Source organism: Ruditapes philippinarum, unplaced genomic scaffold (genome assembly GCF_026571515.1).
Source record: "Ruditapes philippinarum isolate M1 unplaced genomic scaffold, ASM2657151v2 ctg310_1_1_1_1, whole genome shotgun sequence".
In the NCBI taxonomy this organism is placed as follows: domain Eukaryota; kingdom Metazoa; phylum Mollusca; class Bivalvia; order Venerida; family Veneridae; genus Ruditapes; species Ruditapes philippinarum.
Genome location: NW_026855716.1, coordinates 1 through 27292, shown reverse-complemented (window position 1 = coordinate 27292; position 27292 = coordinate 1). Strand labels below are relative to the sequence as shown.

The 27292-nt window shown below is 30.6% G+C and overlaps 2 protein-coding genes and 1 long non-coding RNA gene across 3 annotated transcripts; all 3 read right to left on the bottom strand.

Moving 5' to 3' along the window:
- Positions 1 to 3835: 3835 nt before the first annotated feature.
- On the bottom strand, positions 3836 to 8728 carry LOC132744198 (uncharacterized). Its single transcript, XR_009627668.1, has 5 exons — positions 8541 to 8728; positions 7519 to 7608; positions 4681 to 4823; positions 4336 to 4499; positions 3836 to 4174 (listed from the first exon to the last, which is right to left on the bottom strand). It is a non-coding gene; the product is annotated as an uncharacterized LOC132744198 (long non-coding RNA).
- A 46-nt stretch (positions 8729 to 8774) lies between these two features.
- LOC132744197 (cell death abnormality protein 1-like) lies at positions 8775 to 14756 on the bottom strand. Its single transcript, XM_060732820.1, has 5 exons — positions 14296 to 14756; positions 12980 to 14011; positions 12242 to 12398; positions 11790 to 11953; positions 8775 to 11658 (listed from the first exon to the last, which is right to left on the bottom strand). Exons 1-4 carry the CDS (start codon positions 14354 to 14356, stop codon positions 11896 to 11898), a joined length of 1308 nt encoding a protein of 435 aa, XP_060588803.1. The 5' UTR covers positions 14357 to 14756; the 3' UTR covers positions 8775 to 11658; positions 11790 to 11895.
- A 6729-nt stretch (positions 14757 to 21485) lies between these two features.
- LOC132744193 (proprotein convertase subtilisin/kexin type 5-like) lies at positions 21486 to 27286 on the bottom strand. Its single transcript, XM_060732818.1, has 5 exons — positions 27047 to 27286; positions 22915 to 23697; positions 22075 to 22243; positions 21690 to 21828; positions 21486 to 21547 (listed from the first exon to the last, which is right to left on the bottom strand). The coding sequence occupies exons 1-4, from the start codon at positions 27105 to 27107 to the stop codon at positions 21759 to 21761; spliced, it is 1083 nt and encodes a 360-aa protein (XP_060588801.1). The 5' UTR covers positions 27108 to 27286; the 3' UTR covers positions 21486 to 21547; positions 21690 to 21758.
- Between the last annotated feature and the right edge of the window lie 6 nt (positions 27287 to 27292).

The window sequence follows — 27292 nt, the reverse complement described above, 5'->3', positions numbered from 1 at the left end:
TTTCACATAAACTACAATTGTGTTGACATTTATATCCATATAAACCAGGCTGACATTGTGTACAATATCCAGTATTTTCATCACATTCACTGTTTAGACAATTACTCTCACAGTTGAAAATACATCTTGCGTGTAAATCAAACTTGCTTGGCTTACATAAAGTACAGTCATCGTAACTGTTACAGCTTTCACAGTTGTCGGGGCATGGTGAGCAAAAACCATTTGATAAATAGTAAGATGATTCACAACTTGTGCAAGTTGATTCAAAACATGATTTGCAGCCAACAGAGCATTCTGTAAATATACATTTCATTTTTATATTTTACAAATGTGTATATTTACATTTGTAATTCTAAATATACAATGTACAGAACTTAAAATATGCTCTGTAACATTATATATATATATATATATATATATATATATATATATATATATATATATATATATATATATATATATATATATATATATATATATATATATAATATATATGTATATATCAAATATTTAAACGTGACCACAAAAAATTAATAATAAAATCAAGTTTAAAAAAGATATCATATAATGTCAAAATTTTATAGAAGCTTTTACGAAAAAAACAACAAAAAAACAAGTAACTAAAATTTACACATTAAATTTTGTATTTTTTAAGTACAAATTATCATGAAGTAAAAAAAACTTACGAGTAAATACCATATCAACGAGCAATATTAGTATGAATGCTGACGTTTCCTGAGTCAACATTATTCCTATTAATATGAAAAACAATATATTAATGAGAATGATACATATATATCGATAATTATGTGATCGACGTATAAGAATTCCGTTCAAAATATTATGATTTAATCATGACTAAACGATGCTAGTTCTATAATCCTTCATTTTTGTGGTTATACGAATCTCCAAGCTCAAAATAGTACTAATGGTGTGTCACATGCATTAGAAGTTTAAGATGCATTATAATAGAACACTTTAACATGTGGAATGTATTATAAAATTAAGTTACAATGTATTAAGGTACAATAAAGCTTAAGCAAAGAGTCTTGCATAATTATACTGAAAAAATATCACAATACTGTTATCCGTTATTTCTGTTTAGAAAAACGAAAAAGAAGTTAAGAAATATCACTTAACATTCCTAAAATGAACAAAATATAATATATATATCTACCCGATTATTCACTACCAAATAAACCTGTTTAAAACTTACTCGTTAAACTTTGTAATTTGAATAGATACGGTATGCATCAGTGACTCCTTATAGCGATTCTAAATGTTATTTTTAGACACGAAAATATTCGGATTGGTATGGTCGAAAAAAGAACAAAATCGCTTAAAACTCAAAAACTTGTTTTTTCCTTGCAATCATAAGAAAAAATAACTTAATTTATACCTGTGAAAGTAAATATTAATTTAGTGTTGGATGATTTGAAATGTATTCAAGCATTTAACATATTACAACAGTACTTTAAAATTTAAATCTTCATTGCGAGTAGAAAAATGCATAGGCTCAGAAAGCTACTACAACATAATTTTTCTTTTATTATATACCTTTTCGTTTGAATTATAAACGATTTTCATTATACTACACTTCTATAAGAAATTTCAGAAAATTAAGTGTAGCTGTCAAGAAAAAAAATTATGACCGACGGATGAATACATAGTTTTTGCAAAATCGGCCACGCCTTTTATAATGTTGGTTTTCGTTTCCAAATGCTACGTTTATACACAGCTAAGATCGGAACCAACGTCAAAAATAGTCCAGCACTTCCATATATGGTACCGTATTTGTCACTAATATAATACGGACTTTTCTATCCGTTGAAACATATTTGCGCTTCAAGTTCATCCTGTATTTTAGGGAGAAAATTTGAAGGTATATAATAAATGCTGTCATTGACATTTCTTATGTTTATATTTATATATGTATTTCTTGCAGTCCTATTCATAGTTACGAATTCTATGAATTAAAATTGAAAACGAAAGTAGCATGCAGACGATGTTGATATTGTGTGATAAAACTTTAAATATCATTGGAAATCATCCGAGTAACCGAGTACCCGATCGGAAAAATGACCGAGTACTCGAGTATTGATTTTGGTATTCGTTGCCATCCCTACTTTAAATGTATAACATACTTACGAAAGCCCAGTGGTAACATTAAAACTTCCCATATTCACAAATTAAACTTCATGAATTCACGATTTAAGCTAAAGGAATTCTAACCTTTAAATATTCAACTTCATCATGATTTCGAGTTTCCAAAATTTCAACTTCATGAATTTATTATGTCGACCTTATTTCCGATTTTAAATGTTCGAATTCACGTTCTCACAATTTCAACTTCATAATTGAATGATTTAAAATCCAATTATACACAAATTCACATTCTTCAACTTAACAAATTAAATTCAAGTTCTTGTAAAGATGAAAAAAGTGAATTCAAGAAAATCAAATTCAGTACTTTGATATTGTAAACTTATGAAGTTGTATTGTCAAGTTGAAATTGTAAATTCATACATGACTCGGGCCGTTAGGCTCACATACATTAAAGTGAATTAATACAGTTGCTATCACGTTTTTGTGATGTTTAAATCGTGACGTAATGACGCTGGAAACGTAAATTTATGCAGTTAAACATTCAAAATTGTCAAAATTAATTGATATAAGTTGTAAGAACTTGTTTTGTAATCGGGCTAAAAATAAATACGTTTAAACCATTATGTTTAAATTGCGACGTCATGAAGTTGTTTATTCATTAGTCTATCTCCGCTATTTTAAAGCGTTTTTTCAATGGCTAAATACGTTGGCACGTTAAAATTACCTCACTGTAAGATTTTTTTTTGTAAAGCAAATTCTATCTTTAATTTAATGCCAATTATACATGTGTACTACAATATAAACAAATTGTAACTGCCAGCTGAAATGTAAATACATGTGTATTGAAGTGAATTGGCATGTGTTTGGTTTAACGGCCGATATTTGCTTGTTTGCTTGTTATTCAAGGTGAAAATGAATGGTTTACACAGTGTGTAAAACTAAGATTAATATAACAGGAAATATATATAGTCACAAAGGACAAAGCACTTGTAACAATTATGATTTTGTTTCTGAATATGATTTCAAACCTATAATTAGTAAAGAATACAGAATGATGTTCTGATCAGTTGTTCATGATGTAGACGTGAAAAGAAGTTCATTATGGAAACTTGTATATATATTGTTATATCACGTGTAAGTGCACGCAAAAACTGTAGACCCTTGTTGACAAAATATGTCAGGATAGATCGGATTATTAATTTCTAAATTCAAATTTCACCATTTTCTTGTATAATTGCTGAATTCAGCCGCTGCTTTCGTATTAATAATTAATTTATTAATATTTCGTAATTACGAAATAACATTTCGTTTTTACGAATTAATATTTCGTAATTGCGAATTATTTTTCGTAAAAACGAATGAATATTTCGTAAAAACGAATGAATATTTCGTAATTACGAATTACTATTTCGTAAAAACGAATGAATATTTCGTAAAAACGAATAAATATTTCGTAATTACGAATTAATATTTCGTAATTACGAAATAATATTTCGTAAAAACGAATAAATATTTTGTAATTACGAATTATTGTTTTTAAAAAACGAATTAAGTTCCGGTGAAGAAGTGTGGAAAATGTCACCTAAGGGGCTCCGTATTATACCTTTCGGTTGTTTGGTGTTGTGTGAAAGTTACTGTGCTGTTGTTGTAGCTAGTGTTTCTGCAGAAAGGATTCTGTAGGTCAATATACTTATACTAGTAAATCTTTGAGCATAATACATGTAGTCAACATATTTATTTTTCAAAAATTCATTTTCACTTTGTTCAGAACATTTCCAAGTGAACGTATCGAACAATATAATTATGTGAAAAATATAGGTATAGAATCCAAAGGTATAGTAGTTACAAGTATTTATGTTCAACAAGTATTGTTACCAAATATTTTTTTCATTTTCAGCCTTACAATCAAAGGATAATGTTTTATTATCAGTATCGTCATAGAAATAATTTTTTAATTTTATAAACCGTGCCTTGAGAAACAAACAATACAGTCTAGCAAGTCGTTGCTTTCAATAGTTTATAATTGCAATCCATTCCTCTGACATCTATGGCATTGCTGTGTTTAGATCTGGAAATAAAAATAGTATATTTGTAACTAGTTTGTAAGAGTTATGCATGGACATGTTTAATCTAGTTTTGCAGAAGGCAATTAAAATATTACAAATATGGTAATTATTTATGATTTTGTGACTGTTGCTAGTAATACCATACCGAAAACATAACAGTTACCATTGTACACATTATCTGTGACCCTGTTGTTGCTTAAACTCTCGTAGTTGTTAACAGCATCGTCTGACTCCACGTTTACACATTCTAAACCAGTTCCCGTGTTATAGTAGGTAGGAATCTCAACATTATTTACGCTATCTTGGGGATTTTCAAGTGTAAAGTACCTGTAAAATAATCAAAAATTTTAAAGTAATACATAGTTGTCACATTGACAGTTCTCAAACAAAAAAAAAACGTTAAAACGTTTTAAAGAATTATTATGATAATAAAGAACATTGCATTCAATACAACATTATCAACAATAATGTGTTATACATTAAGGGCGCATATGTTATATTGCATTACCTCCATCTTATAACATACATCAAAACAGCAATAAGAACTATGGATTACATAGAAGGAACCAATGGTAGAATGGTTGACTCGATCTCCATGCCTCACGGATAGATTTTGTTGTGTAGCAGTTATTGCTGGTGTTCTTGTTGTCCCTGTCATAATATTGCAGAAGGTCAATATACATAATAGCATAACGAATAACGTTATGATGGTAAATGAACATGTTTTAGTAATACAACATAACCCGTATTAAAATTGGACAAAGACCGGTCAAAAATCATTCATTTATTACTTTCATTGAAAAAACATTTTCACCAACCAAAATTGAGAGTTATAACGAGTTACGTAACAATGTGAGTGCTTAAAATGCAAACACGTATCTGTTCGGACCAAAAGCTTTCCATATCAATCTGATAAATTACTTCAGAAGTGAATGAGATAAAACACAGAAGAACAATTGAAATATTGTCTTAATATGTATTACAATTTAACTTATCTGTGTTTTCAGTTCAAATGTTTTTACCAACATCTGCTTCATGTGGCTGACTACAAACTAAACTGCAATCGATTGAGTAAAATTAATCTTACATGCCGACAAATAATGGCACTTAAAAAAAATTAGTTTAAGTATCTGTCACCAAGCCAGCCATCATTATATTCCCGATGATATATTCCACACGTGTTGCGATTAAAGTTTTGTCTCTCTGTACAACTTGTGTCGACTAAAACATATTAAGGAAATAGCTATCAATTCTGAGTGAATTGTTGTAGAATAATGCACGGTTTGAGTGCAAATGTGTAGGAATATAATCACGCACGCCGATGTATGATTAATTACAAAAAATGCGTAATTGTACAATAATGTACAAAGAATTAATATCTATTTTCATTCAAACATGTCAAGAAAAATATATAGTTGGACAATATGTTTGCTGGTTGAATTTGTTTTCGCCTTAGAGTTTCCAATAGAAACGTTCTTTAAAGGCTGCTCCAGTCGGTTGAAAAACTTTTTTGCTAAGTCTACAGTTTGCAGAAAAATTAATCTTGAAAATGTTGATGAAATTTTTGTGTGTTGATTTATTTAACTTTATATTTTTCAAGCGAAATACAGAGTATTTATAGTGAAATAAATATGAAATTGAACTGGTTTGCGACATTGAAATAGCGTTCTTGTTTGAACTGTTTGGTGGTACATTGTGACGTCAGGTAAACAACGATTCAAACTTATGTACAGCGTACATGACTGAATTAAAGATTTTGGTGTTCGGATTTATTACACCATTTTTTATCATTCATGATTTTTGTTTTCAGAACAAAATTCACCAAAATGTTGCTTTTTATAAATGGCGCTGTCAATGTGTCATTTTAAAAATACGGAGGGAGGAAATAAGAATGGCGAGGGGATTGTTGTAAAATATATCACGCTTCCGACCTTCTTTGTTAATATAAGAGATATCTCCGATCGTGTTAGAATTTGTTACAACGTCCTATAACACATCCCGAACATTGCAGTTCATGCTAACATGACTCACAGCGTACAATATCTTTATAATACTAGCTAAAGTTACACGTTTTCCCATCTTTACAATGTTTAAAATTACAAGGACATATTTTACAAATGTTTTTAACACGTGAGGTATACTCATAATTCATCTCTACAGCTGCTTAAGCATGCACGTTAATCGCAGAGTTCATCGACTAAAATACTACAAAGACAATAGAGCCCAGGATAACATTCATAACAGTATCCAGTATCATCTTTGCATTCAATTTTGAGACAATTACAATCACAATTGTCGGTGCATTTTACAAGTAAACACTATTTCTTTGGTTTACATAAGGATCACTCATTGCAGGTGATACAGGTTTCACAATAAGGCTGAATAGTAGCCATTTAATAAAAATTAAAAAAAATATTAACAACTTGCATACCAGAGCATGATCGGCACCCTTTCTGCATATTTTATAGTTTTAGATATTTCTAGTTGATACAAATTCCAAAAAAAAAAAAAAAATCAAATTTGATGAAAGTAACCAAATTGAATATGATAAATGTGTTTTATTAGAAGACAAAATAAAAGACCTAACCAAAATATAAGTAAAATGTCAACAGCAGTAAATGAATAACATTAGATCAGTTGACTAGGCTTTTGAAATATAAATAGGCATTTAAAGTGACATTATGCTCATATTTTCATAGTCAAGTTGAGCTGAGTTGACCTTTTATTTCCAAAGATTGACTGTTAAAATGGTGTTTGACCAACAGTTTATTTTTGAAAATGTTTAAGATAAAATTTAAAATCTGCCTTAAATATAAAAAACTGCCCCTCTCATTTTATAACTAAACATTTCAGGTAAGTTTTAATTGATATTTACAGAAATTCCGTTTCAATCCTAGGGTTATCTATTGTTTATGTGAAGTAAATTATTAATTTAAATGGAATAATTGCAATATAAAAACTTATTTTGACTTTCACCTGTTCACTCACTGTATGACCTTGAATGGGCATAATGTCACTTTAAAGCAGCATGCCTCCATATTCATAATTTTCACAACAAAATGTATTGAAAAGTGACAATAATGACAAGTGAGTAAAACAGTGTGTTTTCACATTACAAACAGTACTTAAAGTCTACCAAAAATAGATAAGATTATGCACAAATAGTCCTGCCTGCCTTAGTCAATGGAAATGTAGTGATAAATATTGCAAGGTCAGTCATTAGTTACTTAATTTGTGTATAGTGAATTTTACTTTTTTCAAAATATTTGTATATTTTTGGCGAATAGACAGTTATAAACTTTCACTTTACTCTCTTGCTGAGTAATCATGAGCTAAAAATACTTACCTGTAAATACAATGTCAATATGTACTGCTAATACGAATACGGAAACTGACCTAAGATGTTGCAACATTATTCTGTATTATGTATTGCCAACTAAAATCAAGAATAATGAATGTATTGGCATACTATCAAATATAAGTATAACATAACAATGCTTCTTTTAGATTTGTTCTTCACTTTTTATAGGTTAAGTGGAAGAAAATAGAAGAGTATGTTATATATCTTACGAGATATCGTGTACAATATGCAAACTAACAGCCAATTCTGCCACAGAAATGCTTTTATTTTTATTTCTTAAAACTCAATTCTGTTGTACTTTTATAGTCTCCACAAAATTACTCTTTCATCTAATTACCTGAATCTTTTTTCTGTTCCTTTTTGGCAATTAGAGCAATAGTGATATATATTATAAAGAACACAAAATATAAATTGTCTACATTTTGTTTATGACAGTCGTGTTATTTCACAATTATCGCCACTATTTTCAGGTAAGAAGCATCTAACATGCTCTGCAACCATCATTTGAACATTAAAAAAATCTTTTTTTTCTTAAGAAATTGCAATTTATTAGTTTCTGAGGCATTATATGGCTTTAATGAACAGTATATAAAATGACATAATCTTTATCAAAGTGTGAATGGTAAGTGAAAAGTTAAAATTTAAAGTAAACTTTTTAGTCATAATAGTGTCCCATTTTATATTTTACCATATAAAAATATAAATAAACCACGTGACAAAAAATATTTTATAAATATCGTTGAGAATGTATCGTAAGTTTTCTTTTTTTCAAAATGATTAGTACAGCCTTGCTATAATTTAGGTATATTAACTTTCAACCTCAACATCTGTCATGCAATTATTTGTCAATTATGATGACAATCTTTTGAAATAAATAACTTACTCAGCTCAACTTCAAAACTTTAAAGTGTCACTTTAATTAGCTCATATTTCATAATTCACAATCAAGCTTTGACAAACTTCAATTTTATATTGTATGAATAAACAAGTTTTGTAAATATCCTTACCAAAATAATAGCTGCTATTCCAGCAAGAAAGCAAAATAAAACAAGAAACGATCGTTTTTTTTCTACAATTAACCAAGGACGAATAAACATATTTACCGAAAGAAAATCATTGCAAATTAAAACACGTTTAAAACTTCCTCTACAAATCTATAATGCAGCATGTAAAGAGCATAATCAATGACTCCATACATACATACATACATACATACATACATACATAAAATAGTTATTTCATTCACTATTTAATGCGCAAAATGATGTTATTCAAATTGATAAAGTCGACAATAAAAACACAATATATATGATATGCATCAGTTACCACAGGTATAGCTTTATTGTAATGACATTTCCATGTCATGAAGATAAAATATGCCAGTACAGTAGTAAAGGGATAATGTACTTTTTCGTGAATTAACACATGCAGAAGCAAAATAAAGCAATCCGAGCACGCAAGGCGATAAATTTCAAAAAAGATATCAGTCCAAATTGTTAATGTTGCATACAAGTATGATCTGTTAATTCCTCGTAGTATAGGAAAAGAATTCCGGGAAATGCTTTAAGAAATATACATACTGGCGATATGCATAATAAGATTTTGGTACCGATCATTCTTGTAAAGTTTGGATAAAATTGCACAAGCTGTTAATCATGAGAGGTCCAGACAAGATTTGTGACACCACTCTGTAGCAGGCGACACAAAAAGAAAACACCAAATGACAAGTTCAGAATGTATAAGGAATGTAACTTTTCCTTAGGTTCGACGTATTTTAACACTGAAAATATCATAATATGAAATCAAAAATGGCTATTAAGCTAACAAAAACTTTAAGTATTGAAAGTGCTAAAACTAACAATTTTCTTTACTTAAAAGTACTTAGAAGGAAAGGAACTTTGTATTTGATAATTGGTCTACTTTTAATTCTGAAAGTAAGTGTATTATTTCTCTGTTATCTATTTATATTACAATTTAATATAATCCCGATATCTCTACTGTATTTCATTATAGAAAGAAACACAATTTACAACTGATTTTCAATGTTTATTTCTCGTGAATTTAGCGTGATAGAATAATTGGTGAAATCAGTTTAAAGACTGACCCATTATGGTTGAGTAAAACTAAAAAGGTTCGCTTCCACTTCACAGACTAAATCAGAATATTGTATACGAATGAATCAGACCACTTTTACAATAAACAAATGACCGCTTCAATGTTTCTTCCTTTAGTCAGATACTTTAGACTTTGATTCAAATCGTCTTCCTAAATACAAAAGCGCGCTATTTAATCCACAACATGTTAATTTTCATGAGCATTGCTATTCAGAAATAAAAGGAGTCATAACAAAGGAGTAATAACAAAGGACATTTTCCTTTGAAACACAAACTAAAATGAGTTTTGGAAGGAGACTGATTTTAGATTTCTAAACTGCAAATTAAAGCCTTTCCAAACCATACTGCAACATTCAAGGCAGTATTCATAATCGAAAATAGATATTTAAAGCTTCTAGTGTTCACACACAAAGGAACCAATTTCAAATTCGTAGTTGTAAATGTTTGTTTGGGATAAAGAATATAAAGCTTTTATCACCACCATAAAATACGAGGTATGTTCAAAATGTTCGTGGATTTTTGCTGTCATTTTTTACTTGGTTCATAAAAACACCCTTAGTGGATATGAATCGAAAGAGTGTCTTTATTTTCAAAAGTAAGATTTACTTTTATTGTTAACTTTTATTTCCTTTACGAGTTATGTGCACTTTAATAACCATGGCAACGCAACATCGGCGCACGCCGAAATTTTCATATAATGTTTAAATATAAACAAATGTTGAAACAAATTAAATGATTGTTTTACGAAGTTAAATACAAGTAATCATCTATTAATATTTAAATGACATAAATCTGACTTTTGGCGTCGTTTGGACGTTCAATAGCTGAACAAACAGGTTTTGAGCAGCAGTAGACAGACGGGTAAGTTGGGAAGAATAAACCCCGTTTAAAAACTAGAAATTCGCTCTTTCGTAATTTTTTACCAATAAATGTGGTATACTCCTTTATATTTTTAAGAGGTGAATAAATTAACGAAAAACAATGAGTTGTCGAGCAAGTCTTTTGGTTTCAGGTCGGCAAGCGATTCAAATACGACAAATACATGCTCACAGACAGAAAGGGCGACGAATAATTTTAGCGGCAAATTGTTGGGACGTTTGTAACGTCAATTGCAAAAGATCTACAGAAGTTCAGACATTATGACAGTTTTGCGAGATGTCCGACATGTTTAATTTCTGCATCGGGTCTATGCATTCAATTCTGACAAAACAATTTATTTAAAATAATACTTTATTTCATTCATCAGGATATATGCGTTTTTACAATAAATACTTGTAGTTATTATTTGTATTTCCTGTATTTACCCTGGTCCGTTTGATAATTAATGCTAGCCGGTGTTCAGTAGATTTACCGCATAGAATAATTGTCAGTTGATAAAATATTTTCTTTATCATCGATAATCATATTGTTTAAAGATCGGACGAGGGCGGTTTCAAATTGATACTATCAATCAACAATTGAATTAACTTAATAACACTGTCCGTTTAGTGTCTAAATTACCCAAAAATCCCGATAAAGAGCGGAAAGTATGCGGCACTCGGACCTTTATACGGAGAATGGAGCGAATAGATGACCACTTTATATCTCGGGTCATCATCACAGAAAAATGGTTTTGGTATATGATCCGCAGATATTGAACACTAAAAAGAGTACTTTCAGAAACAATGACGCTGGTAAAATGTTTCATTTATATTGCGACGTCACGAACGTCATTTTGTTTCATCATCAGCGCACCCCTTGTGATTTGTAACTGTCACAGAATTGTTATTTGTAAACATATTGTATTGATTTTTTCACTGTTTATTAAGGACATATTTTCATATATGTCTCTTGTAAAATCATATACGCAAATTAAAAGATGTGAACAGTAGAGCCGCAGTCCACGAACTTTTTGAACAGCCCTCGTATGTACTGAATAAGGGAAACAACAAATACAGTCTAAAAGTTTATTTTGATGTGTCCACTAGTAAGACTTATTTCTCTTGCATCTAAGACAATGTTGTTCCTAGATCTGAAAATAAATATATTAACAAAATAAATAAATAAATAAATATTATGAGTAATTATGAAATAAAGTATTTAAACTTATCATAATTCTAGATTTACCAACTTGAATGTTGAAGAAAATAACATAACAATTACCATTGTATACATTATCCGTGGTTCTGTTATTATTTAAGCTCTCGTAATTATAAGTCACATTTGCTGACTCAGCATTTACAGCTACGAAATCAGTTCTAGTGTTATATTATGTTGGAATCTCAACGTTACTTGTGTTACCTTGGGGTGTTTTACTTGGAAAATACCTGAATAAAATTTATAAAAGTATTATACATAATTACATATGAAGTGTATTTTAAGAATTAGGTAAAAATGTAAACAAAACACAACCAGCATAATCAACTTTATAGTGCAAACATGGCAATTAAATCATAATTAAATAGCACAATAACGTCATGTTTATTACCATACTTATTAAGATTCACCAGTAAAGAAACTTTGTTTTACATTAAGAAGACATGCACATCTTGTATACTGTTAAATAAGTGAAGAACAAAAATCTTGTTCACTACCATATTAGCGAATACATTCACCTTCGTCTTAAAATGTAAAACAATACAGCAAATACTACTATGGCAGCACAAGATCCGAATCCAGAGAAATAACCAATCGTAAATATATTAGCTTTATCGTCCGGTTGTTGTGTTACAGATCCGGCTGCTGATGTTGTTGTTGCTGTCACTGATGTTTCTGAAGATATAACATTGACGTGTTATAGATATAAACCTAACTATATGATTACTGGAAAAATTTGTTCGTCATAAACTCTATATCAAGCCAACTCCCTCTGCTCTGTTAGAGCACAAAATGTGTAAATTCAACATTGATTGTTCAATTCCCGGGTAGGCCATAAAATGACTAAAGCAGTCTTTTGGATCAATGTCTCTTAAATGCTACTTTAATCCAAATAAAAAAAACATAATGACTACATATCTCTGTTCACTATGAATATGATTCAGTGAGGCTGTGTTAGTAGTATGTGCGCATAATATCTTATTGTAACTTTACAATAGTTTAACGTTTAAACGTATAACTACTTGGTGTGCACGTAAAACTTACCAATGCCCAAACTAATACTTACACATATAAACAAGGTAAATAAGGTACTTCCAGTATCACTTTTATGCCACTATTAGAAAGGTCGAAATAATTATGAATATTCCATACTTATGATAATTATAGATATGATTTAATTCATATAAGTAACTAATAATTTAGATATAATAATTTTGAAATACATTTATGACAGTAATCATATGCAGATTGTTTACCAATTGTGATAGTTTGAGTACATTTATCTCCAATCAGTCCATCCTTACATCCATCTGTACATGCACCATTGTTTCTATCACATTTAAGATCTTTACATCCGCCAGGACAAGGTTGCTCACAAGTATCGCCCCAAAGGGTTTGGTTGCATCCGTTTAAACAATTACCGTCTGCCTGTTCACATGTATGTTTAACACTAATTACTTTGCATGCCGTGTTGCAGGCTAAACTGCAATCGGTTGAGTAAAAATTACCTTTACACAGTAGACAACTATTTCCGTTATCTTTTGAGCACTTTAAACATTTGCTGTTACATTGTTCGGAACATTTTTCACCAGTCCAGCCCTCATTACATTCTCCTTGACATATTCCAGTACTATCACAATACGTAGAACATTCTTTTGAGCACAATGATGTGTGTGATACGCATGTTTTACCATTGAATATTTGTCCTTCTGGACAATCAGCGCAGACTAACGAATCATTGTGTATTTGACACTGGTTACAACCTTGAATAACACAGTCCGGACATTGCGATTCTTGCGAACATGACACACAGTGAACATTGTCATTAAACTTATAGAGGTGAAAACCATTATTGCAAATATAACATGTTTTTCCATCCGTACAATGTTTACAATTTGACGGACAATTTTGACATATTGTTTCGACATCGGTTTTATACTCATAATATCCAGCTCTACAACCACTAGAACATGTACGTAAATCACAACGTTCATTTTCACATAAACTACAGTTGTGTTGACATTGAAATCCATAGAAACCAGGCTTACACTGAGTACAATCTCCAGTATTATCATCGCATTCACTATTTAGACAATTACCATCACAGTTGAAATCACATCTTGCATGCAAACCATGCTTATTTGACTTACATAAAATACATTCATCCCAGCTGTTACAACTTTCACAATTATCGGGACATGGTGAACAAAAGTCATTTGATAAAAAGTAAGATGATTCACAACTTGTGCAATTTGAACCGGAACATAATGTGCAGCCAGCAGGACATTCTGTAAATATGTATTTTTATCATATTTACAAATTAGAAGTTGCATATATACATTTGTATTTCCAAATATATATGTACGGAACTATAAATATGCTAAGTCAGATTTTATATATACGTGTATATAAAAGATTTAAACGTGAAAACAAAATATCAAATTAAGTTTAAAATATAGATCGCATATAATGTCAAACTTTTATAGAATCATTTAGGAAAAAACATGTTGCAACTGAAATCAACGCATTTGTATCCTTTAAGTTCAAATTATCATGACGTTAAAACACTTACGAGTTAATACCATATCAACGAGCAATATAAGTATGATTGCTGACGTTTCCTGAGACAACATTATTCCGTATTCAAATATGAAAACCAATCTATAAACGAGAATAATACATATTTAAACCGATAATTATGTAATCAACGTATAGGCATTTCGCTCAAATATATTATGTTTTTAGCATGACTAAACGATGCTAGTTTTACAATCCTTCATTTCCGTTGTTATACGTATCTTCAAGTTCAAAATAGTACCAATATGTACTAGAAGTTGTAGATGCATTAGAATAGAATATTTTAAACATATCAAATGTATTAAACAATTAAGGTAAAATGTATTCAAGTACAAAAAAGCTTCAATAAACAGTTTTGAGACTTGTATAATTTTACTCAAAGAATTATCAAAATAAAGTTATCCGTAATTTCTGTTTCAAGAAGCAAAAGAAATAAAAATATCACTAAGCATTCCTTAAAACGAACAAAATATATAAAATATAAATACCTGATTAATCACTACCAAATAAATCGGTTCAAAACTTCCTCTTTATAAGTGTGATTTGAAAAGACACGGTATGCATCAGTGACTCCATTTTAAGCGAGTCTAATGGTTATTTTTAGATGCGAAACTTTTCGGATCAACATAGTAAAAAAGAACAACATCGTTTCATTTTGTTGCAATTATAAGAAAATACTTAAATTATACCTATGAAAGTAAATAATACTTTACTTTAGGAAGATTTTAAATGTATTCAAATATGAAACATATAATTAAAGTACATTAATGAATAAATATTTATGAAAGCCCGGTGGTGACATAAGAACTTCCCATATTCACGAATGAAACTTCATAATTTCAAGATTTAAGCTAAAAGCAATTTACGCTTCCAATTTCACTAATAATGAATTCAGCTTCATCATGAATTTAAGTGTCCAAAAGTTCAACTTCATGACTTGTTGAGTTCAATCCCATTAAAACACGATTTTGAATGTTGAAATTCACGTTATCAAAATTCCAATTGAATTATTGAAAAATTGCAACTTCAAAAATTCACAAATTTTCTCTTAAACTTAACAAAGATGAATTCATGAAATTAAATTCATTTATTTGATATTGTAAATTCATGAAGCAGATTTGTGAAGTTGAAATTGTAAATTCAATTCATTAGTTAAAAATGCGAAATCTTGAGGCTCAAATTTGAGAAGCAGTATAAATTCAGTTGCAATCAATTTTTTTGTGAAGTAATAATCGTGAAGAAAAATGACACTGAAAACATAAAGTCATGAGTTGATCTCGTTAATTTGTGTCTTCTATATGTTAAAATTAATTTATATAAGTTGTGAGAACTTGTTTCGCAATCGAGCTGAAAAGGATGATTATGTTTAAACTGATCTGTTAAAATCGCGGCTTCATTAAGCGTAAACTTTAAATTGTTAGTTCGTTAGGTTGATATGTCCTAATCGCCGCTATTTGAAGACAGATACCTTGTTTAAATGAGCTCGTTGTGAGATTTTTGTAAATAAAACTACACCTTTAATTTAGCGCAAATTATTCAAGTATAAAATGGCAATATGTGCACTTAAATATAAACATCTTATATATGTACAGTAAGCTTGTATGTTATAATATAAATGATTTACAACGTTGGTTAATATGTCGGCCGATATTAACTTATTTGCTTGTCGTGCTTAAGGTTTAATCTGGAAAGCAGTCAGTTAAACAAAACATTGTTTTAATAATTATATTTATTTCTGTATATTATTCCAAATCAATATTTATAAATTAGTGAATAATACAGATGTTCTGGTCAGTCATGACGAAGATGTAATGATAATTTCATTTTGGATACTTGCATAAAACATTTGGACCACTTGAAGGTGCATGCAAGAACTGAAGAGCCTACTAAACATAATGTTTCATGATGTATCTGATTATTAATGGTATATTCAGGAAAGGCTTATTATCAAAAGGTTTTAATAGCTATGTGTTTTATGGCATTGACTTGTTGCTGAATAATTAATGCTTTCGTTTTAGTGTTATCAGGTTCTTATATTTAAATATAAATGTTTATATCAATACTTTACGTTAAAAACATTATTTTTCATACAACTATTATTATTTCCATAAAATATACTGTCTAGTTTAAAGAAATAAACTTCTTGTATGCCCCGTAGAAATTAAAAATAAATGTATCATAGGGATCAGTCTTCACACCACAAAGTACGTGTAACGTTTTTTCTATTATATTTCGTTACATTTATGATATTTACATCCCTCCAGATTGTACTTATGATTTCGCCCCAGGAGCTTTGTATACACACATTTGAACAGTAATCGTTTGCATGTCCATCTCTTACTTTATAAGAACGATGGTAAAGTACATTGCAGCTTGTTAAAATAAAGTCACCATTGCACTGAATACAAATAATTCATTTTCTACTGAGCCTTTTTGAAACGTTCATGCATTTCACTTATTTACCCATTTCATCTCTGTCCCGCTGGAATACCAGTGCTTACCGACAGTTCACTTTACATTGGCCCCAGTCTTGAAAAACACATTAGTCCGAACATTGAAATCCTTAAAACATGACACAAAGAGAAGACTACAGTTAGCAAATCTATAGACGGAGATAAAACCCGTCTGTGCATAATTAACATGTTTTTCCATCCCTACAATAATTACAATTCGACGAACAAGTTAGTCATACTGTTTTGTAACCGATTTTATAATGATAATACCCAGATATACAATCATATATACCACAAGTGTATTCATGTTTGACAGATAATATAGAGAAATGTTGAACCCCCCAAAAAGCCCAAAACGAAAATAAGCCTATAGAGTCCGTGTCCGGCTTTCACTACGTTCTCAAACTGAGATAAAGTTCAACTAAAGATTGTCTTAATATTGGCTGAGATTCTTACTCACCTGAGAAAAAACTCAAGGTGACTTTTAGTTAACTTTTTCTCAACATTTGAGAATTTTCTCAACTGAGACTATTTTACTCTCTCAAGACACACGCTGCTATCTTAGTGTGCACTGCTGGTGGGTTTCTATGACTAAAATATGTGTTTTTTTTGTTACAAAGTATATAGTTGCTATTTTTATTAAGTGACGCAACAGGGAAATGTTTCGATTATTTATTACATTATGTAGATCTATATTTTCTTGTGTTATTTAAAAAAACAACAAAAACAAAAAGAAGCAGTTGCAGATATATGAATATTTGAATGCTTATGAAAGTAATTTATCAACAAGAATGAATGTATATCTAGCAAACAGTATTTAAATGAAAACGAAACAAAATTAAATAAATTATTTTTTGTATGATTATTTTGACGTCATAATTTCATGACGTCATGAATTAGAGAGCATGATGTCACCCACAATAATCAGTCATTTTTTTTTAATTTATGAAATTAATAGGAATTTTATTTGCCAAAAATGTTCAAATTATGTTTATTTATCAACATAACTATGCAGAAAGTAAAAATACCCCTGAGAATAATAATTTATCTTCACTGAGACATACTCTGAGACAGCCAAACCTTGTCTCAATATATCTGAAAAAATCTCAAATCTTAAGTTGAGATTTTTCTTAATATGTTTTAGTCAAAGCCAAACAGGGAAACATCTCAATCTCAATTTCTGATTTGAGAAAATCTTTGTTTTGAGCTGAAATTTTGACTTTGAGAACGTTAGTGAAAGCAGGGCCAGACTTGCATTGATAACAATATACCGGGTCATCTATATATTTACTATCACAGTCAAAATATTGATTACTAGTATGTTGCATGAATACAATATTATCTTTGATTACACGAAGTACAGTTTCTGAAGCAATATGATTCACAGTTCATATTACCTATTGAACAAAAAGGTAAGATGATTCACTCTCAAACGTGTCTTACGAGTTCAAGGTGAGAAGCAAACAGAATATTCGTAACACGAAAAACAAAATTTAATGAAAATGCATTGAAGTTTGATATATACTCTAAGAGCTGTTTTAACTGTTATTTGCTTAATGTAAAGATATAAATACGACCCAATGTCAAACGTATCGTTCAGCAGCATAATAATTTTATAAATTTCCGTAATTTGATACAAAATATTTAAAGATAAGACTTGTCCAAATTTTATTTCTCTAATTTGTAGATAAGCTATTAAAATTCATTTGGAATTATTTTTCAGAGGTATATACGAACAAATACCGTATAAGTGTTTTTTTTTCTGTGGGCTCCAAATTCTGTAGCACCTTCTTTGGACAAAACGTGATTTAAATTTTGCGGCTCATCTGATCAAAATTTCAGTCACATTACTCTACGTATAACATGTGCATGTACACATTTGTATTTGTTTATTGTCGTCACCGTAAACAGTACAGTAATTAATATTTCGCGTAAAATCAAATAAAACGCCCAAACAATAGGAAGTATGCATCTTTTGATCAGCGTGAATTGACGTGTGAAAAATATATCCCGGTAGTATCTTTAATCTTAATAAAAAACAGTGATAGATATTTAACGTAAAGAAGTAAACAATTGAAGTATACGACGATTATTTAGCAGTATAAGTGTTAAAATGGTTGGAACGATATAGTGGTGATGAAATATGTTAGCGTACCGGCAAACACTATATATGATATTAAAATATCTTTATTCGTTATACCGTAATAGACATGGAGGAATATTCTGCGATTTTTATTTGTGTGGTGATGACAGTGACCGCAGATTACACACAAAAAAAGTCACCGCAGCGAAAAACCCTTATTCGGTACTTTATCAACAAACAGTGCTTGTATAATTGATACCGTTTTCAAGATGACGTTATACATGCTATAATCTAACATTATAAAAGGAAAATAATGTAAAATGCGAAACATTTATAAAATAGTAAATATGTTGTTATATTAATATGTAAGTGTAAATTTCATATAAAAATTAAACTAAAAAAACAATCTTAAATTGATTTTGTTTTGGTATTAATATTGTATCAAATGAAACTGTCTAAAATGACACGTACACGGTCGTCAAACAAATATTAGAAGGGATGTTACCACAGTATCTGTCTCAATAAGATACGAGAATAATAAGATCGTATTTTGATGAACGAAATTAACTAGTTACGTTAACAAAATAACAAATTATATAGTTGAAAGAATTGGTATTGTGGGATTTAATAAAAGAACAATTAAACATTTTGCTGGCTTCTTACTTTTAACATACTTTGTAAAACTTACATTTCATTTTTTCACGTGGTTTGAACTAAACAAATCAATTAGATTCATCACAAAATGGGTAGGTAAGTATGATGGAAACTTAATTTTCGCCTTTTGCAAATATATAATTGCAATACTCGAGAATAGCCATTTATAAAGGCTAACAAGTTAAAATAATGTCACATGCTAAAATAAACTATATCTGTATATTTTAAATATTTACTTAAATGATATCCGTTATTACAATATTGTTAGAAGGAAGTAGTTTCACACAGAAATAAAGCTACCTAAATATAGTATTTAATCCGTTTGCTATAATATGCATCAGTGACCACAGGTAAATCACTATTATAATGACTTGTTCATGAGATTAACATAAAATCGGCAAGTATTAAAGTGTCATTTTTTCGTGCATTCACATCTGCAGAAGCATTTAAACACATTTTAAGCTCGCTGTTCGAGACATTTATAAAGATTAAATAAGTCCGAGAGCGTTATGCTTGCATACAAGTATACATCTGATCCTGCAGGTTTGTTTATTTGTTTTTCGTATAATGAAATCGGTTTCTTTCTAGTGTATATATCAAAGAAAGGATCAGAATGCCTGAAGAACGTCAAATACGGCAAGAGTGAAATGTTGCAAACTCGGTTAAACCGAGCCTGTTTCTAGACGGAAGTGGTAGATGAATGACTCCATGCAGTTAGCACAGGCTGAAGGTGTATTCAACATTTGAACATATCTACATGTCTATTTTGACACTTGTTTGAAACTTTAATTTCGAAATAAGCTTAGATGTGTTCATACCACGGTGATCATAAAATGCGTCAAAATTAAACTTTGAATTTGAAACTTTGTGCCATCGCATGTACAGACATTAAACGGGAAAACAATTAGCAGATCTAAATAAAATGTAACTTTAAATTGGGATCAGATGTTATGAAGCCCAAATATCACAAAACAAGATAAATCAATGCTCACACATGTCGACCGATTATAGCAAATTCAGTACTTGTTTTGAGAGGTGATTAGACAGTTTTGTTTCATATATGCAGTGACTTTTTGAAGTATGCATATTACAAGTACTAGCTACTGTGTAGCAGGAGGCACAGAAAGCATTAACAAGCAAAAACCGCTTTTTTATTTGTGGGCTATAACTCATTAATTCATATTTTGGTGCATATAAAGACATATTTCTTAACCATTATATAAACAGGTTTGAACAACATTTCCAGTATCTTGGTCATAAGAGAAGGCAATTCATGATATTTTTATCATTGCTGACTTTTACAGTATACATACATAGGCAAGTGACACATACTTAGGCCAGTGAAACTACCTCGACTTTTAGGAATTCTGATTATTTACTTCCAGGAGTTATCACAACTGCTTGAATATAAACAATAAACTTTACACATTCAGAAAAATTCAACATGTGATGTAGAAATGAACGGCTTATAGTGTTAAAGATCCTGTAACACATTTTTTCATGGTTTGATTTCAAAAATATGATGATATGAAATAAAGATTTGTCAATATTGTAAGTTCCAATAAGCATTATTTATAAAGATATTACCGAATTTAACATTTCATGTAAATAAAGGGAGGTAATTATAATTTATATTCTATAAATTCTAAGTCAAATTTTCCAAAAGGAAATGAATGCATATAATTTATTGATTAAATATAATGCAATGTAATGTGCACAAATATTTGCAGTACACATTATACAGATACTTTGATGTTTGAAAATCGTTTGATTTGCATAATTATATACATATATAATTTTTTTGCAAGTGTGGTATACGCACAGTAACAATATCAATCACAAAACATACAGGATCTTGAACGCATAGAGGGACAATACTGCTACCTCTTTGTCGTAACTGCCTGTTTGGGATTAAGAATATAAAACCTTTGTCACTACCATAAAATATGTATCGAATAAGAGAAACAACAAATACAGTTTGAAAATTCCATTAATTTGTTTTGTTTCCACAAGTAACACACATTCCTCTTGCATCTATGACAATGTTGTTCCGAGATCTGAAAATAAAAATATACATAATTTATAAATAATTAAATAAATGAAAAATAAATAAATAAATAGATATGAACAACAATAAAGACATCAAGTACTTAAAATTATCATAATTCTAGGTAAATAAAGTGAACACATTGTAATTACCATTGTATAAATTATCCGTGTTATTAATCAAACTCTCGTAATTATTAGTCACTTCAGCCGACTGAGTATTTACAGCTCTGAATCATTTCTAGTCACATCGTTGGGTTTGTATTCTTGGGGCGTTTTACTTGCAAGATACCTGTATTAAATCATAGAATTCATAATAATATTATACAATATTATTTAAGTTGATTTTAGGTAATACAAAAAGCAGTTTAAACCGACACAATGTACTTGAAAGTACAAACATATCTATTAAATCATAAAGAAAAACTTTACATAACGTTATTCTTATAATTATTTTAATTATCATTAATTTCATCAATTAAAATGCATTACGGGGAATTATGTTGTATAGTTTCAAATCTGTGAAAACAGCATTCACCTTCGACGTATCAGGTAAAACAATACAGCAAATACTTCTATGGCAACACAAGATCCGATTCCAGAGAAAAAACCAATGGTAAAATTATTAACTTCATCTTCGCACCGCACACATTTTTGTTGTTGGGTTACAGTTTCGGCTAATGTTGTTGTTGCCGACACTGATGTTTCTGTAGATATAAAATTGACGTGTCATAAATATGCTCTAATGATTACTGAAAGAAGTTTCCCGTCAAAACTGCACAAACAATAATGTAAGATCAAGCTAGCAAGCAATGAGCTATCGGTTAGAGTGTGGAACTTGTAATATTGACATTGAGGGTCCGATTCTCGGGCGGTCCAAATTTAAAATTAGAATTACTAAAACAGTATTTCAGATGAGACTTTTAAGCATTTGGCACTTTAAAGAAGCAAGGAAAGCTTCTGGAATTTGGAACCTTTCTGTATTTATATCTTGCGCTATCCTCCAAAATCTAAAGTGACTAGTACTCCTCTTGAGAACCCCCCCTCATACGGGCAACTGGTGGCGAGTATAAATAAACTCAAGTACACACAAGTCTAAGATCATTCAATTACTTGACTACAATCTAGAGAGTAAAAGTCGTCATTTTACTTTTTACACATATTACCAATCTTTTCAGCACATCTCGCAATGGTCTAAATAGTTTTACTAGTACAGCCACCATTCTTACTATCACAATACTAACACGTACGCGCATGACAAATAAATCATATCCAATAACTTCTAAATACCACCATAATAAATGGCAAAAATATGACTATCCAATATTTATGTTTACTATGGATTCATTAAAATGCAATTGTTTGAGAATAAAATTACCTTTATACAGTAGACAACTATTTCCGTTATCTTTTGAGCACTTTAAACACTTGCTGTTACATTGTTCGGAACATTTTTCACCAGTCCAGCCCTCATTACATTCTCCTTGACATATTCCAGTACTATCGCATTTCGTAGAACATTCTTTAGAGCACAATGATGTGTGTGATCCGCAGGTTTCGCCATTGAATGTTTGCCCTTCTGGACAATCAGCGCAGACTAACGAATAGTCGTGTATTTGACATTGGTTACAACCTCGAATAACACAGTAGTTCGAACATTGCGATTCTTGCAAACATGACACACAGTGAACACTGTCATTTAACTTATAGAGGTGAAAACCATTATTACAAATTGAACATGTTTTACCATCCTTACATTGTTTACAATTAAACGAACACTTTTGACATACTGTTTCAACACCGTTTGTAAACTCATAATATCCGTTTGTGCAACCATTCGAGCAGGTACGTAAATCACAACGTTCATTGGCACAAACACTACAGTTGTTAGTACATTGTTGTCCATAAAAACCAGGTTTGCATTGTGTACAAAATCCCGTATCATCTTGACATTCACTGTTTAGACAATTTCTTTCACAGGTGAAATTACATTTTGCTTGTAAACCAAACTTGCTTGGCTTACATAAAGTACAGTCATCCAAGCTGTTACAGCTGTCACAATTTTCGGGACATGGTAAACACAAGTTATTTGATAAAAAGAAAGATGATTCGCAACTTGTGCAAGTTGACCCGGAACATAACTTGCAGCCAACAGGACATTCTGTAAATATTCATTTTTATTCTATTTACAATTTTGTAGTAATATATTTATATATACATTTGTGTTTCCAAATATACAAAGTAAAGAACAATAAATATGCTAAGTCAGATTTCATATATATTACGTATATATTAAACATCTTAACGTGATCACAAGAAAATCAAATAAAATTTAATAAGAATAATTTATAAAATATTATATGTCAAATATTTTTAGAAGTATTAAGTATGGAATGCCGGTAGGGACATGCCAATTTGCTTATTTGCCAATCGCTGAATTGCTTATTTGCTAATTGCCGATTTGCTTATTTGCCAATGGCTGATAGGCTTAACGACAAATTTGCTTATTTGCCAATTGCTGAATTACTAATTTGCTTATTTGTTAACCGCTGGTTTACGTATTTGCTTATTTGCCTATTGCTAATTTGCTCTTTTGCAGTAGAAAAGTTTACACTGTGCCGGAAGTATATGGACAATCTGACTACAGACAACCAGTTGAGTCAGATCTGTTAACTTTTACCAACAGTATTCTTGTAAATTCAGTGTTTTTCAAGAATACTGTTGGTCAACGAATTTAGTTGCAGTGATGCCTACGCAGATATATGTCTACAACTGATGGCTGACATGTCCTTGAGAACACAGACGCTTAGGGTCAGATTCCGTACCCCAACGTGCCCCTGTAAACACTCTATTTAAAATATTTTGATATTCAAACACGAATTGGACATCGTTAAAGCTGGTTTTCAAGCAATTTGTACATATACGGGTATGAAAAAATACCATATACCACCAAGTCTCAATAAAGTACTTAATGGTTTTATCGTTGTAACAAATGTCCAATTCGTATTTAAATAAATATTAAAATAGTTTTGATATAGTGTTTACAGACGCGTATCACGTAAGGGGCAGGATTTGACCCGCCAGCATCTGTGCTTGAGAATGCCTTATAATGTGTTGCAGCTATAAATATGTTTGTGCAGCTTAAGTCAGAGATTGATGGCATAATAAACACTTGATTAGTCATATTTAAGTGAAAAATATTGAGTAAAGATTGAAAATAAATGAACTTAAAAACAAAACTATTTCTTATTTTATGGCATATAAAATGTCGTTATTCTCAGCAGATTTGTCACAGAGGGCCTCATTTTAGTGGTACGAACACATAGTATCACGAATGATACATTTGGTGCATGCTTAACACGGGTGTTTGTCTTTGCACTTAAGCAATAGCCTTCGTTTTTAGCTCTGTAATATTTTGAGATCACTTATGTCTGTGTGTGCATCAACATTTTGCTTTGATTCAATGTTTTTGATATTGGTCACACTTTTCCATTTCTTCATGTTGTACATTTTACATGCTATCAGGTGACCATGACCATGATCATGACCTAGGGTATAATGGACAAAGCCTCTTTGAATATTGTGTATGCATGCTGCCTATTTAATGCTTATGTGAAGTTACAGTTAGATATAAGCAATAGTAACAGAGATATGACAGAAAAACAAAGGCTTCTCAGTACAATACATTGGTGACCTTGACATTCAGTATATAACGGGGCACAGTTTCTTCGTGTACTTTGTATGCATGCATGTAACGCAATGTTTATGCAAAGTTGCAGTAAGATGCATGAATCAGCAAAAGTAACAGAGATATGACAGAAAAACAAGTAACCAAGAAAACCAATGTATTGGTGGGTAGAATAGCATGAATAGTGGAGCTAAAACTGAAACTCAAGATAATTAAAAAAACAACTACTTTCTGAAACTGAATTTATTTTTTTCGAAATTTATTAAAATGTATCCATCTGTCTTTCTACCTATATTCTAGGTAATGATGGATTGATCATAATTGTCACAAAGTATAATTTATTAACAAAACTTTATAAACATAATAACATGATATAGGTTCATGAGCTTGAAATAAAGTCTACAAAGACTTGTTATTTTATATCAAACAAGAACTTCGCGAGTCGGACGTGTCGCCTGACAATAGCATAAAAATTTATGTATATAAGAAAATAAGCAATTAGCAAATAAGCAAATTTGTAAATCAGCAAATAAGCAAATTGGCAAATCAGCAAATAAGCAATTAAGTAGTTGGCAAATAAGCAAAGTGGCATGTCCCTACCGGCATTCCATAATTAAGGTAAAACTAGAAATGTGTCCATAGGACACGGGTGCCCCCACCGCGCCACTGTTCTGTCAATCATTTTACTAAGTCAAGGGAAATTACTCTACAAATACTGGATAAATCCACAAGCAAAACCCCAGGTGCAAATTTAAAATATGCTGAGCAACCTGCCTATAGGTTAAATGACTATGTCAAATCCTTTTTGAGAAACTTGCGACACAAGTTGAAAATTGCAAAGATTTTCTAAGTGAAGGGCAATAACTCTAAAAATACTAAATAAATCCAGACGAAAATACCTGGTGCACAACTGCACATGCTAATCAATATTCCTGTAAAGGAACATGACTCTAGGTCAAATACTTTTTGAGTTACCTGCGACACATGTTGAAAATTGCAAAATTTTACTAAGTCAAGGGCAATAACTCTGAAAATAATGAAAATTTTCAAAAGAAAATACCCAGTTGCACAACTACACATGCTGATCAACATTCCTGTAAAGTTTAATGACTCTAGGTCAAATACTTTTTGAGTTACATGCGACACAAGTTGAAAATTGCAAAATTTTACTAAGTCAAGGGCAATAACTCTGAAAATACTTAAAATATCCAAACGAAAATACCCAGGTGCACAACTACACATGCTGATCAACATTCCTGTAAAGTTTCATGACTCTAGGTCAAATATTTATTGAGTTACATGCGACACAAGTTGAAAATTGCAAAATTTTACTAAGTCAAGGGCAATAACTCTGAAAATACTAAAAATATCCAGACGAAAATACCCAGGTGCACAACTACACATGCTGATCAACATTCCTGTAAAGTTTCATGACTCTAGGTCAAATACTTTTTGAGTTACATGCGACACAAGTTGAAAATTGCAAAATTTAACTAAGTCAAGGGCAATAACTCTGAAAATACTAAAAATATCCAGACGAAAATACCCAGGTGCACAACTACACATGCTGATCAACATTCCTGTAAAGTTTCATGACTCTAGGTCAAATACTTTTTGAGTTACGTGCGACACAAAAGTGAACGGACGGACGGACGGACGGAAGGACGGACGGAAGGACGGACGGACGGACGGACAAGGGTAAATCTAAATGCCCGCCACTAACGTGGGGGCATAAAAAAAACAAACAAAAAAAACATGCTGTTACTAAAATTAACACATTTGTATTCTTTAAGTACAAATTATCATGAATTAAAAAACTTACGAGTTAATACTATATCCACGAACAATATAAGTATGAATGCTGACGTTTCCTGAGACAACATTATTCCGTATTCAAATATGAAAAACAATCCATAGATGAGAATAATACATATATATCGATAATTATGTGATCGACGTATAGGAAATTCGTTCAAATATATTATGATTTAAACATAACTAAAAGATTTCGTGGTTATACGTATCTCCAAGATCAAAATAGTACTAAGGTGTGTCACATGTATTAGAA

Bases quoted from the DNA above. Each gene is read 5' to 3' on its own strand.
- LOC132744193 (XM_060732818.1), bottom strand. From the start codon at position 27,107: ATGTTGTCTCAGGAAACGTCAGCATTCATACTTATATTGTTCGTGGAT. The intron at 22,244-22,914 runs GTAATTTTATTC...TTATATCTACAG, and splicing joins TAGTTGTCTACTGTATAAAG to AAACATCAGTGTCGGCAACA. The intron at 21,829-22,074 runs GTGAATGCTGTT...GATTTAATACAG, and splicing joins TTTTACCTGATACGTCGAAG to GTATCTTGCAAGTAAAACGC.
- LOC132744197 (XM_060732820.1), bottom strand. From the start codon at position 14,356: ATGTTGTCTCAGGAAACGTCAGCAATCATACTTATATTGCTCGTTGAT. The intron at 12,399-12,979 runs GTAAACAATCTG...TTATATCTTCAG, and splicing joins TACTCAAACTATCACAATTG to AAACATCAGTGACAGCAACA. The intron at 11,954-12,241 runs GTGAATGTATTC...AATTTTATTCAG, and splicing joins TTTTACATTTTAAGACGAAG to GTATTTTCCAAGTAAAACAC.